The sequence below is a fragment of the Hevea brasiliensis genome, chromosome 1 (assembly GCF_030052815.1).
Source record: "Hevea brasiliensis isolate MT/VB/25A 57/8 chromosome 1, ASM3005281v1, whole genome shotgun sequence".
Taxonomy (NCBI): domain Eukaryota; kingdom Viridiplantae; phylum Streptophyta; class Magnoliopsida; order Malpighiales; family Euphorbiaceae; genus Hevea; species Hevea brasiliensis.
Genome location: NC_079493.1, coordinates 119,220,443 through 119,236,016, shown reverse-complemented (window position 1 = coordinate 119,236,016; position 15,574 = coordinate 119,220,443). Strand labels below are relative to the sequence as shown.

General features: G+C 29.7%; 1 protein-coding gene across 1 annotated transcript; it reads left to right on the top strand.

Moving 5' to 3' along the window:
- The first annotated feature begins 9,129 nt into the window (after positions 1-9,129).
- Positions 9,130-14,515, top strand: LOC110634140 (uncharacterized). The gene is made up of 7 exons (XM_021783049.2): positions 9,130-9,879; positions 10,317-10,624; positions 10,851-11,585; positions 12,367-12,495; positions 13,138-13,341; positions 13,545-13,745; positions 14,031-14,515. The coding sequence occupies exons 1-7, from the start codon at positions 9,606-9,608 to the stop codon at positions 14,151-14,153; spliced, it is 1,974 nt and encodes a 657-aa protein (XP_021638741.2). The 5' UTR covers positions 9,130-9,605; the 3' UTR covers positions 14,154-14,515.
- The last annotated feature ends 1,059 nt before the right edge of the window (positions 14,516-15,574 follow it).

The following is a 15,574-nucleotide window of genomic DNA, read 5'->3' as shown; positions in this document are numbered from 1 at the left end:
CTATTATTGATATGACATAGCAATTATTGAGTAATGATTTTATTAATAGTAAAGTAGAATTAATAAAAGTTAAAAAATTTAATATTTAATTAATAATTTTTATAATATAAGATAAATAGGGTTAATTTTAATTCAAAATCTCACGGTCTTAGAGATAACGCTAAGTTAAAGTTAATTGATAAGCCAACTTTGATTTTTAAGTAAACAGAGACTAGACTATAAAAGAAGAAGGAAAATAAATCTGGTCTAAACTGAAGCTTGCATGCTGATGAAATGAAATTGTTTCACCTTTGAAAACCAAACATTATGTGATTGACTCTTACAGGACTTGCGAGCAATGCTTTGAATTTGACTGTCAAAATTAGGCTGCTGCTACTGCTTCTATTATATTATTCTTAAATTTAGCATATTGATTCTTGCATCTGATCATTGAAATTAAAGATTTTGAAGAAAACCATGTATATTTTATTTTTGTTTTGCACTCATTACAATACTAAATAAAATTGTCAAAATAATTCAATAATGGCAGCAATTACCATATGCTTCAAATACCCTTTTTATAATAATAGAATAATAACATTAAAAAGAAATCCCTATTGATCCATAAAAAATTGGAGGAGACTAAGATCGTTTGATTTACTAAATTATCTGGATTTGTCATACAACCACACTAGCCTAATTGTACAACTTTGACCATTAACACTCCTTTAGTTTTCTACCAAGACATCAGGGAAAAAAAATTGTTTTGCCGAAGCCAAGTTTGAAATTCAATTTCCAAATAATCTCGCCAATGAATATACTTAGAAATTTCTTCAAGTTTGATCCTTAGATGGATAGAAATGGAACTTAACATCAGACCTTTGGGTTGGTAATTATTGAACTCATACAGAAGGGTGTTTAGTTCTTTTCTCAAGCCTTGGTTGTTCTCTTTGTGATATAATATCTTATATTTTTAATAATAATTTATATAATTTTATATTTAATAAAAAATATAAAAATATATATCATTTAATTTTTCAATTATATTAATTTTAGTATTTTAATATATCACATAGCGATATTTTAAGTTGAAGTATACTTTTACTTCTGTTTTCTTAAAAAACAATTTAACTGGCTAATAGTTTAGTAAATATACAAGCATGCTAAATACTTAGTATATCACATTAGCATTTTAATATAACACATAACGATATTTAAAGCTGAAGCCTACTTTTATTTTTGTTTCCTTAAAAAACAATTTAGCTAGCTAATAGTTTAGTAAATGTGCAGTCGTGCTAAATACTTAGTATATCATATGGGATTGCACTCTAACTTGTGGATCAAACGACTATGAGAACTTACTATATTGGATGCAGTTTCATCAATCTCACTCATAAATTAAAAGAACAAGTAAATTGAAAATCGAAATGACGTTTAGATTAATTGAAAAGAGAGTATAAGCTTGAAATTAAATGTAAACTTTTTTTAAAAATAAATTATTGATAAAATAAAGATAAAATACTGTTAGAGTGTGATTGAATTGTTGATATAAACTTTCCTAACTCCACCTTAAAAGCTAACTTACAATGGGAGGTTTGTAAATTCATATATATAACACCCAAGATCTCCCTGCAGAACCAATGTGGGACGCATTATTCTCGACTTCTTTAGACTGAACATCCTCGTGAATCACCCAGGATCATGACTCGTTCACCCTAACCTCTCTCAAAGAACATCAAGGAACCTTCGTGCATGGCTCACCGACCAATACAAAATGAGGCTCTAATACCAAATTATACAACCTGCCTAACTCTACCTCAAAAACTAGCTCACAATTGAAGGTTTGTAAATTCATATATATAACGCCCAAGATCTTTCTACAGAACTGATGTGGGACGCGTTAGTTGTTGTTGTTGGGTGTTGAGGGTTTTCATATTACAGTGTATTTAACTCTTATAGTTATGCTTATAGGTATCTGGAAGATGCTAGAATACATTTTATTATGTTATGCGGTTACTTATAGTTACCTGTCCACTTATTGAAACTACTTGGAATCGATATAAACTGTTGTGAACTTTTTTTTCTCAAATAACCATCAAGTAATCATAATTAATTTAAATATTAATTATCTCAAATCACAAATTAATTAAATTAATAAAATAAAAATAATTAAACCTAAAAATAATTAATAAATAAAATAATTATTTTTTTTTTGACGTAAACAACCTCACACATGGTACTAAATACCTTTGCCTTTGAGATTTCAAGACCAAAATTTAAATTAAAAAAAAAATATATTTTTCTTTTGAAAATAGTTTTTAATTAATATATTTAAAAAAATACATTTTTTTTTATAGCAGTTTCACTTATAGTACTAAATAGAGTTAAGAGAGCCGAATCCAAACCAAGAACAATGGGTGTTGTGATGAGTAGAAAGTTGGTCCAACATGACAGCGCGAAATGGGCCTAATTGCCATTTTAAATTTGAACGATTTTAATTGATTGTTTGGAGCATGTTAAAGTCGCGAGTCCAACCAAACAGAACACTTGCAAAGGCACCAACCCAATCTAACATAACATTAAGAAGTTGCAATGGGTGAGGTTGAAAAAAAAAAAAAAAAAAAGCAAATGCTCAATTTAGTCCTATAAAAGGGAGAAGTTTAATTTAATTTATTTTTAATTTTTTATTTAATTTAATTTAAAATTTTTAATTTAAGATCAATTTAATTTAAAATTTATGAGTTAAATTTCTTAATTTTTAGTTTAAATAAAAAATTAAGATGTATACTTACTAATTAATAAATTATTGATCTAAGGACGGACAGGAAATAAATTTTTTTATATTGAAGTCATTTTCAATAATGTTAGATTGGAATTCGGCCCCGTATTTCCAGGCTTTTGGTTAAATATGGCGAGGCCCATCTAATAATTTATTGCTAAAAAGCTAAAGTCTTTCCTGCCCGTTCCTTTTAAAGGAAAGGAATTAAGCCATTATTTATGAAATCTTCTTCTCTTTTTTATTTCATAATAATACAAACATTTCAATTGCATACAAAAAAAAAAATTACTTAAAGATAATATTTGGTATAAATAAATTTTAAAATTTATTTATAAATTTTATTAATAATTATTATTTATTAACCTAATATAGAGGTATAATGAGAAAAAGAAAAAGAAAATGACGAAACAGTTATTTTATTTTTTTAATCTGAAAATTGCTATTGCAGGTTAGAATAACTTTTTTTAGAACAAAAGTAAAGTTGATTTATTTTTATTTTAATAAATTAAAATTAAATAATTAAAATGAAATAACTATAGAAATTGATGAACGACGAATATAGTCAATCCGTCTGTATATTTATTTTGAAAATTTTTCTTATCTAAATTTATTTTATTATAAATTTAAAATATAAAATATATAACGTAATTCATCTTTTAAATATTAGACTTAGATAATAAATTTCTTTATTTTATTACATGGAGGGAGGAATGGTTTAAAATTGAACCTAAGTTAACACAAATTCTTCCACTTTCTACCAAATTAATTAAAATACAAACTACTTCTAAAACAAAATCCAAACTGAGAGAAAGTCTGATGAACTAACCAAATAAGTTCTCTATGATTTGATCTGTAAATAAACCAATCCATTTGTCAGTCAAAATACCTTTGTATGGGACACAAAGAAGATGACATAATGAAGCATGAATTTCAAAGCATGACATAGAGACCAGTACAATTAATCAGACTCTTTAAACACCTACCATCCAATGTTAATGACATCATCTTTTCTAACATTCTTGTCAGCCTTAAACATAATTTAATTAATGAAGTGTAAGAATTGTAATAAAAATCCAACCAAACAAGTGACACAAACATCTCAACAACCTTTGCATTTGAGGACAAAATTCTTTGCATCACTTCAAAGTTCAAATCCAACTCAATTACTTGTTGTTTGGTTTTGCTTGATTAATTCAATTTCATTTCATAGGCCAAGCTTTTGCTTTGGAGATATGCTGCTGCACTCAATTTTTTTTTTTTATGGAAATTGAAAATGACATCACAAGAGAATCAAGGAACATCTTTTACCAACAATATTAGAGCTTTGATTTAGGGTTTTAATTAGTGGTCTATAACCCCCTAATCAAGCTTTTTAACACTGTATTTAGATGTTGATCTCTTTAACTTTGAAATGGGTGGTGGACTGCTGGTGTCATGGCCCCATGGGAAAGAAGAAAAAAAAAAAAGAATCTTTTGTGTTGAAGGGACCATTTTCATTTCTCACAATTTTTTTTATATATAAAAATATATTTTTTTAATAAATCATAAATATTTCTTAATCCACTAAGTTAAATTCATAATGATTGTAAAATGTTTCAGGCAAGAATTTTCTCTATTCACAAAAATAAAACACTCGATTTTATTTAAAAAATATAAAAATTTTTACCACTTATATCAATTTGGTATATATATAAAAGATAGGAAAATTATCTAAAATATATATTTTTAATTATTTACACAAATTTATAACAATGAAATTTCATTCATAAAGGCCTAAAGCCAATAAATAATACAAGAGAATTAATGTTGATGTTGAGATTTGAGAGCACTTGCCCAATACAAGTTTATGCAACTTTTGTATCTTGAATAAAATCTTTGTGGGGCTACAAATTGTTTATGAGTAAAATAACTATTCCTGAAGTACACATCACTTCAATTATAAAGGCTAAATTGATGAAATACACATGACTTTTTTTAAGTTGAAAAGGACAAAAATTTGAAAATTAATATAAAAAGATTATCTTTGGGTATTTTAAAAAAATTAAAAATTAAGTGGTGTTATTTTCAATTGCAATTTGTATTTATTTTGGATTTTATCTGCTTTGTAATAAAGATGTAATTTTTATTTATAAAGTGAGAAATTGAAATATATTAATTATTATTACTGTCCGTTGCTGAACAAAGTTGGACTTATTTGGCATTTGATAAAAATGTTGCACCTTTAACGCTCAGCTTCTCTTATTAGTTATTTCTGCATTTTTATTCTTATTATTATTATTATTTTTTGAAAGTTCAAACTCCAAAGGAAGTGGCGATAGTAATAAATAAGGGTAATTTTTATAGTTAGTTTTTTAATTTTATCTAAGGTTTCAATTTTTTCTTTTAACTTTAATTTATTATTATAAAATTTTTAAATTTTAATTTTATTTTATAAAGAATCTCCCTAATTTGTAATAATAAATTTTTAAAATAAAAAATTTATTTAAGTTATATTGTGACATATATAAATATAATTTTAGCACTTTTAAATGAATCGTAAATTCTCTATTTAAGAAATAAATTATTGTGATGGCATTGATATTTTTATGTTAAGTCCAAATGGTGATTGAAATAACTAATATTTTTCGGGTATAAGAGAAAATGAGATAAAAATATAATTTAATTATTTTTTTAAATTGAAAACATATTATTACAAATTAAAGAGATTTTTATAAAATAAAAATAAATTTTATAAATTTTTTAATAATAATTTGAAATTAAAGAATGAGAATGAAATATGAAGCAAAATTAAAAGACGGACTATAAAAATCACTTCACATATAATTAATTTCTATAAAAATCACTTCATAATATTTTTTTTTTCTTTCTCAATTGACTCTGATTAAACTTTTTTTTTATTGTATGTTATTTTCCACAAAATTTAAATATTTAATTTAACTTATAAAAATTAACTTACCTTTATCTTAAAAACTTATCTTATAAGTTTAAAAAATATATTATAAATAAACAAGTGAATTTATTTATAGAGTTTAAAGTAAATAATTTCAACCAATCACAAATTAAATATTTTTTTATTATTTGAAACTTCTTTTAAAAATTTCTTAATCTCTTGCATTATAAAATAAACCTATAATCACTAAATTATTAAATAAAATTTTGCTTTTTATAATATTGAATAAATATTCTAAATTTTGTTTATTCTAGCTCAAATGAAATTAAAAAAATAAAAGAGCACCAAAAAAAGTTTAAATATGGGAGGGACAGAGTTTATGTCATGAAATGGTTAATGGAACAATGCAAATAATTTAGTCAGCTTTAGCATTATCAAGAATCTATAATTTCAACTAGGATAGATGGTGCACAAATTGGTAGATGTGCTTAGACATTCACTTTGAAGTGGCCTCATTAGTCAACAAGAGAAATAATACTTCTTTAGAATCAAATCATCCATTAATAATAAATGAAATAAAGTATATAATTAACAATGAATCTCAAAAAGAAAATGATAACAAAACAAGGGTAGACTATTCTTCTCCCTGCAACTTGCTTCAAATGGACCATTAGGTACACTGACTAAGTTTCAGCCATTGTTATGTAAAAATATGACAAATATTACACTATAATGCTATAAAAATTAATTTTGGACCATGAATAAGTGCTCATTTAAGTATTGTGGTTGAACCACTAAGACTGTTTTCTTTAAAGAAATATTAATTTAAATTTTTAATATTATTATGACTAAAATTTATTAATTTTAATTTTAAATATTTTTTTAATAATCTATAAATAATATATTTAAAAGGGTAATTTTTTCAAGAGCAATTTCAATAATAATGCTATTTTGTCAATACTTTGCAACTACTCAATCAGGATAATTTTTTTTTTTTGAGATATGTAGAATTTGGTCTATGGGTTTTGCCTTATATTACACTTTAATCTTTAAATTTTGAAAAAATAATTATTTAGTTTATAGTATATTATATTACAATTTAGTCATTAAATTATTTAAAATTATTATTTAGTAATTAAATTTTATAGTATATCACCCTCTAGTACATATAATTTTAATATATAAAACAATTTAATATTTTTATCACCAAAAGAAATTATTATAAATATTAAAATTACAGGGACTAAATTATTTTATGTATTAAAATTAAAATAATTAAATAATTTATTTCTCAAAATTTAAAGACTAAAATATAATATAATGTAAAATTTGAGAACTAAATAATTAAATTTTCAAAATTTAATGACTAAAATGTAACACAAGATAAATTTCAGGGTATCAAATTCTAAATTTTCCTTTTTTATTTTTAATGAAGTTTTGCATCTAAGGTATTTTCTTCACCTAGTGTAGAAGCAGAGGTTGCAAAGTTTAGAGGCAAAGCTTTGCCCTGTTTTCCCTCTGGCATGAAAATTGATAGGAAGAGAAAAATGAGAAAAGATCTATTCAAAGCTAGGGGAATATATGTACACAAATTAATTATATACTTAGAAAATGACAAAGGAGGGCCCAAATTGCAACATCAGCACCTTGCCAGTTGAGAGAATACATCTGCCTTTTACAGTTTTTTCCTTTATGTCACATTTCATGTTCCTGGTCTTCCTTTTGTCCCTTACTTCTGTGCCTTACTAAAGCTTATTGTTCCTCTTCACTCTTTCCCCACCCCCAAATACAATACCATTAACCAAAATCATTAATTCTTAAATACTATATAACATTGATTTAATATGTACTAATTCATAGACTATTAATTGATTTTAATTGGCTAATTTGTAAATTGTATTATTAAAAATAATAAATTAATAAATATAAATTTATTATTTATTATATTTTAGAATTTTATTACTTTATTATAATTAATTTGTATTTCTTTTATTAAAATTTATTTAATTTATGTTTTTATTTAACATGTTAAAAATTATTTTTAAATTTTTTAATTAAATTATTGATTAGCTAAATTTGAAATATCATTTGTTTAATGTAAATTTCATATTTTTAAAAATTATTAAATTTATATACAATAAAAATTAATATATACATTTCATATAATATATTGATTTATAAAAATTACAAGTGGTGAACCATATAAAAAATATGTTAAATGAATTAAGTCATATTAAATCACATTAATAAATTGGTTTGCATGTTGAATTATATTAATATTAATTTTATTGTGTTCTATAACTCATATAATAAATGAATCATATTTATATTTAAATTTTTTATACAATTCATTAATCTTATAATGTTTGTATGACTAATCATCTTTTTATCGTTGTATAAAAAAAATCATAATTTTATCATGCTAACAAATTTATCAATTTAAATTCTTAAAAAAATTGACCTTAAAAGCTAATTCAAGATTAACTCACCTCTAAAAATTAGTTTAAGACTAATTCACTCTCAAAAACTAACTCAAAAGAAGAAGACTATCTAAAGTTATATAAAAAAATACATTACTCCTATCACATACTAATGTGAGATCTTTGTATGAATTCCATAATGATAATTTTGCTATTTCTCACGAGGGACCCAGTATTCTAAAAATAAAATGGCTGGGTTCATTCACATTTTAATTTTTTAATTAAAATTAAAATTTAAAATTTCATAATCTTAAGTATAATATCAATCACTAAACTAGCATTTATTAATTAATGATAATTAAGTTTATATGCCTAACTTGTGGAAATTAGAATCACACCTTTTTTGATTTTTAGTCTATTGGGTTAACTTGGTAATTACAATTATGTAGACGTAATTATGAAATTTAATCACTTATTAATGTGAATTTATTTTTATCATTAGAGTTTATTAAATAAAAATAATGGCAGAAAACGACTTATCAAAAAAATCGGATTCGTTAGTTCTAGTAGTGGGCCGCTGTCACCATTGAAACGCTTAGGCAGAGACCCGGTAAACAGTAAACAGGCTGGACAGAGGGTGGGACCGCCGGGTGCAGAGCGGTTGATGTTGACGTGACCCGGGTTCAGTGGGGGATGGTTTTTAGATTTCTGTTCCCGACCACCATCTTCAAATTCTCCGCTTCCCTTTTCTCTCTCTCCATAACGGTCACATTCTCTCTTCCCCTCCCTCCCGTTTCCAATTTCCTCCCAATTATTACTTCAATTTTTCTTCTTATTTAATTCTGAATTGATATTAAAAAAATATTTAAAATAATGCATTTAAAAAATTAAATAACACGTACAATGCACGTATGAATTTTAATTGGACATTTCAGTCCACGAACAAAAAGCTGCCAGATAAGACCGGAATTAAAAAAATAAAATAAAATTAATACTATTTATTTATCTAATTAATCATGATTTCGCAGCACTTTTATTTAAAAAAATAATAATTAAACGACTAAAACTAAAAAAAAAAAAAAACTACGCTAGAAAGGAGAAGGAGAAGAGGGAGAAGGACCAGAGAGAGAGAGAAAGTGGAAAACGTTCCAAAAAAAAAAACAACGCACAGAACAGAGACACAAGAACACATTAACAAAACGGTAGATGTTTCAAAAATAAGAAAGAATCCGAAGGGAAGAAAGGAATCCCTAGCGACAAGGCTTTTTTCATTTGGCCATGGATCAATCAATATCTTTCTATTGATTATCGAATCACTCTTCTGCCCCGCACTAACCGGAGAGATTGAATTGATCCAACTCAAATGGCCAGTAAACCTTTGCCTGATCAGAATCTTCCATACCTGCAATCCCTCGCTAGGGTTTCAAGTGCGACATAACGTTAAGAACGAAGAACGAATCTATTTGTTGCAGGTTTTTGTTCTTTAATTGTTATTTTGTTTGAATCGCGCGGGCTGTGTGAATAGAACTCTACGCCCATGGCGCCGGCTAAAGGATGTGTGTTGGTGTTGGACAAAGTCAGAAGATGTGTTCGCACGGTGATTTTCATGGTGGCGATGGTGGCGTCGCTGCTGGTGTCGTCTATGCCGGTGCTGGTGGCGATCGGGGATGTTTTGGTGCCGTGCGTGTTGGTTTCCAGTTTTACTTGTTTGAGTTGCTATGGATTTAAGGAGCATTTGCATAGATACGCCTTCAAGAGCTCCTTGACAGATATTCCTCTTGTTTCCGTTGTCAGATCTCTTATCATCATCTGTACGTTTATTTTTCAAATTTTAATCTTTTTTTATGGATTTGATTTTGCCGCTTGGTTTTGCATGTTTTCTTTCGAATTTATGGATTTTTTTTTACCTTATTTGGTTTCTATACTTTCAAGTTTCAAAAGCTGATGGGTTTATGCTTTTCTGGAGTTAAGAAAATCTAAGCAAACGAACTGGGTTTAGATTGGGAGATTCATAGTATGGCAGGAAGTATGAAAACAAGCACTTTAAATGATTCTCATCTAATTCTTTGTCCAGAAACTTTCCTGTAGATTTTTTAGTGATCGTGTTTTTTACTCAAATAGGAAACATGGTTGAACGGATATACCTTCTGTGCATGGCAATCTTTTAAGTTTTATATTGATATGTTTGTAGTCGCATTATTGATTATTTATCATTATTTTTGTGCTCTCTTGTTGTCCATGATCACAGGTGTTTATTTGATGTGTGATGCCCCTGCTCTCTCACATGGTCCCTACCTTGGAACTGTGACACTCTGTTCTGTTGTTTCAGTTCTTCTTCTTTCAGTTAAGGCTTGTGTTTTCACTGTGAATTCTCAAATTGAGGCTGAAGCTTCGACTTCCCTTTCAAGGCAAAAGCTCCATTTGAAGAAGTCATGGGGAATGCCTGTCTTATTTCTGTCATCAGTGGTTTTCGCACTTGGCCACACTGTGGTTGCTTACAGAACAAGCTGCAGAGCGCGGAGAAAGCTTTTGTTTCACCGAGTTGATCCAGAAGCTGTAAGTTATGCAGCAGTTTCAATTTACGTATTTTTCAAATTGTACTTTTCAAAAGGAAATATGCATTTCCTTCCTATTGGGTCTTCTGGTTGTTGACTAGAATTTTTTTTTCAGTCAAGCTTTCTAACTACATTATCTGAATTTCTTTTGGTTGGTGATAGCTTGATCCTAAATTCAACATGTAAAAGTTTTTGAGTCCCTAAAAGCTGTTGAATTGAAATTACAGGTGCTATCTTGCAAAAGTGTTTTCTCTGGTTATCAGAAGGTGCCTCGGTCTCCCACTCCAACTGCAGGAAGAACCCCAAAAAGTGACAGTGAAATGAGGCGAAAACCATTTGGATCTGTTCATGATGAAGGGGAACTCCCAATCAGATTGCTCGCTGACATAGATAGCTTATTCATTACGTGCCAAGGGCTTACTGTACACTACAAGCTCTGTCTGCCTGGTTCCCCCCCTCGTTCTTTATCTTCCACTGCTTTTCTTGAACCTTCTCCTAGCTGTAGCTCACCAAAGATGACAGGAGGACGGCTTAAACTTGAGAGGCAGCCATTCAATGCATTATTGAAAACCCAGCATAATCTCCATAGGAGTTACAGCAATCAATTTCACAGCTCTTCCTTATATGCTCCATTATTGGACGTTTCTCCAACTTCTGCTGTGCTCTCCGAAGAAATTCCTGTTTTGAACCTAGATGATGCGATTGAGGAGAATGAAATAAGCAAAGGAAACTATGGATCTCCTGAGCAAGATATGGAGGAAAATGGCCAGTTTGGTATCGTTCTAATTCATGGCTTTGGGGGAGGTGTCTTCTCATGGAGGCATGTGATGGGGGTTCTCGGTCGGCAGGTTGGTTGCACAGTTGCCGCTTTTGATCGGCCTGGTTGGGGATTAACTTCTCGGCCTCGTCGGAAGGATTGGGAAGATAAAGAATTGCCAAATCCATATAAGCTTGAAACTCAGGTAATTGATTATATTATTTTGTAGTTCTATACAGAGTCTATAAGCAGGTACTAGGTAAGGACAGAAGATGATGTTAAAGTTTTCTATAGGCATGGACACTGTCCATTTCTGGTCCTAAGGGCTAGGGACTTATGACTGGAATGCAGGGTTTTTGTTGGTTTCGATTCCAATTCGATTTTGCTTCAGTTAAATCCGGTTCAATCAAATCTGATGTCAATTTTTTTCCCTAATTTTTGAGAATTTTAAAATCTGATTTTTGGCCTGGAATCAAATTGGACAGTTCAAAATTGGGCCGGTTCAGTTTTTGTATGGTTCAAGATTGTTCTGGTCAAATCTGAGTTTGACCGGTTCTGTGCTGGTTTTGTCCAGGCCAGTTCTGGTCCAAACACGGATTGTGCCTATGTCTAGTTCTATAAGCATTTTGGATTAAGGGTGCAAATTGAACTGTTGTCATGCAGTATTGTACAATAAATAAATAAATATATTTAGATGAAGGAAGAAGACAGAGGCACCTACAGGCTACTGAATCGGAGTTCATTGTGTTAGAAATGTCCTTTGAACTCAATTAATTCACACCTTCCACAGCTTTCAATTTGATATTTTGGAAAGTAGATGTAAATTAGAACATAGTTTGCCAAGCTTCCTCCTATTGATATTGCAGGACTTGAATGGCTGCTTGCATGTCTGCTGGACTATATTGTTATTTTTATCCTTTCTATTAGGACACTTATTATTATTGTTCTTTTAATTTAAAGTTTGTACACTTATTAATGTTTCTCAGGTTGACCTGCTTCTTGCTTTCTGTTCTGAGATGGGGTTTTCTTCAGTGGTGCTTGTTGGTCATGATGATGGAGGCTTGCTTGCTCTGATGGCTGCACAAAGACTTCAAACATCCATGAATTCTTTCAATGTCAGTAAGATTTCTTGTTTTCCTTTCCTAATCGAGATATTTACAACAATTGAAATTATGCTATGTGGCTTAGATTTAATAACAAAATTATAAGATGGGAAAAAGCGAGTTAAATAACAAAAGAATAGGATGATATTGTCACTTTGGTATGCTCTGGATTATACTAGAAATGGTGAATTAGATGATGATGGTAGGGCTGCTGTTATTGCTTGAAGAATGGAGCCAATGAGACCTTGGCTGCTGTTAACTTATTCTGTTATATTTTTTGTTGCATATATGCACATGTTTGTGCTATCTCTTTTATGCTGGTTATCACCTTCTGAGAACGAATGTGAAGATTAATTACTCGCCCTTTGTCCTGTGATAATTAAAACATTCTTATAGTGCATAATATACATTTCATACATGTATGCTTGGATGGCTAGTCTGTTGTTGAGTTAGTAATATATATATATATATATATATATATATATATATATATATATATATATGAACTTCAATTGATTTCACAAATATAGACTTTTAACACAAGAAGATTGCAAATTGATTATTAAATAAGACAGAAAGCACTTTGCAGGTTCGGGCATCTTAACAAAGTGTCAAAACTTTTTCTCATTTCTCATATGTTTGCGCATTGCACAGGTTACAATAAAGGCACTGGTATTGCTAAATGTCAGTTTGTCAAGAGAAGTGGTTCCTGCCTTTGCTAGGATACTCTTGCGTACTTCACTTGGGAAGAAGCACCTGGTTCGCCCCCTACTTCGAACAGAAATTGTTCAAGTGGTGAACAGGCGTGCATGGTATGATTCTGCCAAGCTAACAGCAGAGACTTTAAGCCTCTATAAGGTATTATGGCTCCTTTAATGGAAATATAGTTCTTTGCATTCTCAACCATCAATAAACCTATTATTTAATGACTGGCGGAATTTTTCATTGTAAAATGTAGTTGTGCATGATGAACAAGATTTGTATGATTTTATTGTCTAGTGCTTATGAAATTCCAAGATGTTAATCTTTGTATTGACTTGGCTGTTCTCCTGTGCAATCAGGCCCCTCTATATGTGGAAGGTTGGGATGAAGCACTCCACGAAATAGGCAAACTTTCATGTGAGACTGTCCTCTCACCGCAGATTTATGCATCATTGCTGAAGGCAGTAGAAGACATGCCGATATTAGTCATTGCTGGTGCTGAAGATGCCTTTGTCCCTCTCAAGTCCTCCCAAGTCATGGCTTCAAAACTTGTAAATTCTGTAAGTGTCTTTCTTCTCCATTTCACAGCTTCCAACATTGTTGGAGTCTTTATGTTGGATCAAAGAATCATACATTTACCAAGACCACAGAAGTTAAAATCTCGTGGCTTCTTAGTGCTAATCGCATGAAATCAAGATCAACAATTTCCATTGAAAATGTCTTACTGGGATACTAACTGGTTTTCAAGTGGCACTGCTAAAATTTAATTAATTCTAGGAAAAGTTCTAAATGGAAGAATATCACTTAATTGATTATTGCTTTTCCTTTTATTTTTTCCTACTCAGAGACTGGTTGCCATATCAGGATGTGGCCATCTTCCACATGAGGAGTGCCCCAAGGCATTACTTGCAGCTATGTCGCCCTTCATAAGCAGACTATTGTTGAGATCAGATTTGGAAAACCAATAGGATACCTCTTTTTAACTTATCAATAGGCTTTTATCTGTTGTAGGCGTTTTTCTTGCTTCTCTTTTTTCTACGCCTTACCTTTCCTCCCCTGCTCCCTTCCCTTCTCTTTTTTCTTGTTCTTGTTTTTGTTTTTTCCCAAGCAATTTACCCTTAGTGGGAGACAAATACTGTCTCTCCTCTGGGGTATTTTTGGTGTTCTATTCTCAAGCCTTTGTCCAAGCCCTGATTCCCTAGAGTTTTATATAAGCTTCTCATATGTATTTTTAAAAATGTTCTTTAAATTTTCCTCTTGAAGATCCAAGTAATTGAAAGCTTGCTGTTTCCCGCTTAAAAGCAGTGGGAAATGGTTCATATTTTGTACATTCATCTGATTGAAATGCATGCATTCGAGAATGGTGTGTTCCAGAATTCTTTCAAACTTTTCTTGCCTCTCCTATGTAAATAGATGCTCTATTATTATTATTATTATTATTATTATTATTTTGGATCTGTGTTACATATATATAAATAAGAATAATAGAAAAGCCTGTGAAGGATGATCTCTGAGCTATGATTAACAATGATACTAGGAAAAATCGATGTGTTACTGTGTTGGAGAGACGAGAATTCCTTTGCAGGTTTAAGTCTCTTTACAATTTGAGGAGAGGACTCAGAAATACATATTACATGTAGCTAACCTCAATCATTTTGATACGGAGTTTCGCTTAATTTATTCATCAGGAGACAGGGATTGGTTTGCTTCCGTTGGCAAAATATGGGAATAGGGAAATGCTTTTTATTTTCTTTTCTTACCATAAAATCATAGATCCCATAGTTGAGTTAATGGAGGGGACTTATGCTGTGCAGCTTGAAAAATGCTTTTGGATTTTGGTAACTTTTGTTCTGTTCATATAAAGCAGCTAGCTGATTGCTGAAGATTTTCGTAAGCACGCGGGAAAAGAAAAAAGAAAGTGACGTGACTTGATTAGACAAGCTAAACAAAAACATCCAATCTCTCTGTTCTCTCCTCCGCTTGTAGGGCCAGTTTTCGACACCTAGCTATCCCCGCGGCCACCCTGAATAAAACCAAGCCAACCACGTAACTACGAATTTGATTCAACTGTTCAAACCATCAACCAATGATCCAGGTTTTTTTTTTTTAATTAAGCTTTATATCTTATAAGTTGAAATGAAATAAAAATCAAATTTAAATATACAATTTAATATAATTTTTTTAATATATATATATATATATTTTAATATATATCTTAATGTATAAGTGATGTAAATTTTTAAATGAAAAACCGATGCATATCCACAAAAAATTATAAAATGTGATGCATAAGGATTTGCAGTTTTATAATTTTAATAAGCCCAACCAAACCGTTTAAAATGTTTTAAAATTTTGTAAGATTTGCAGTGAACAGTTTAATTTGATATAA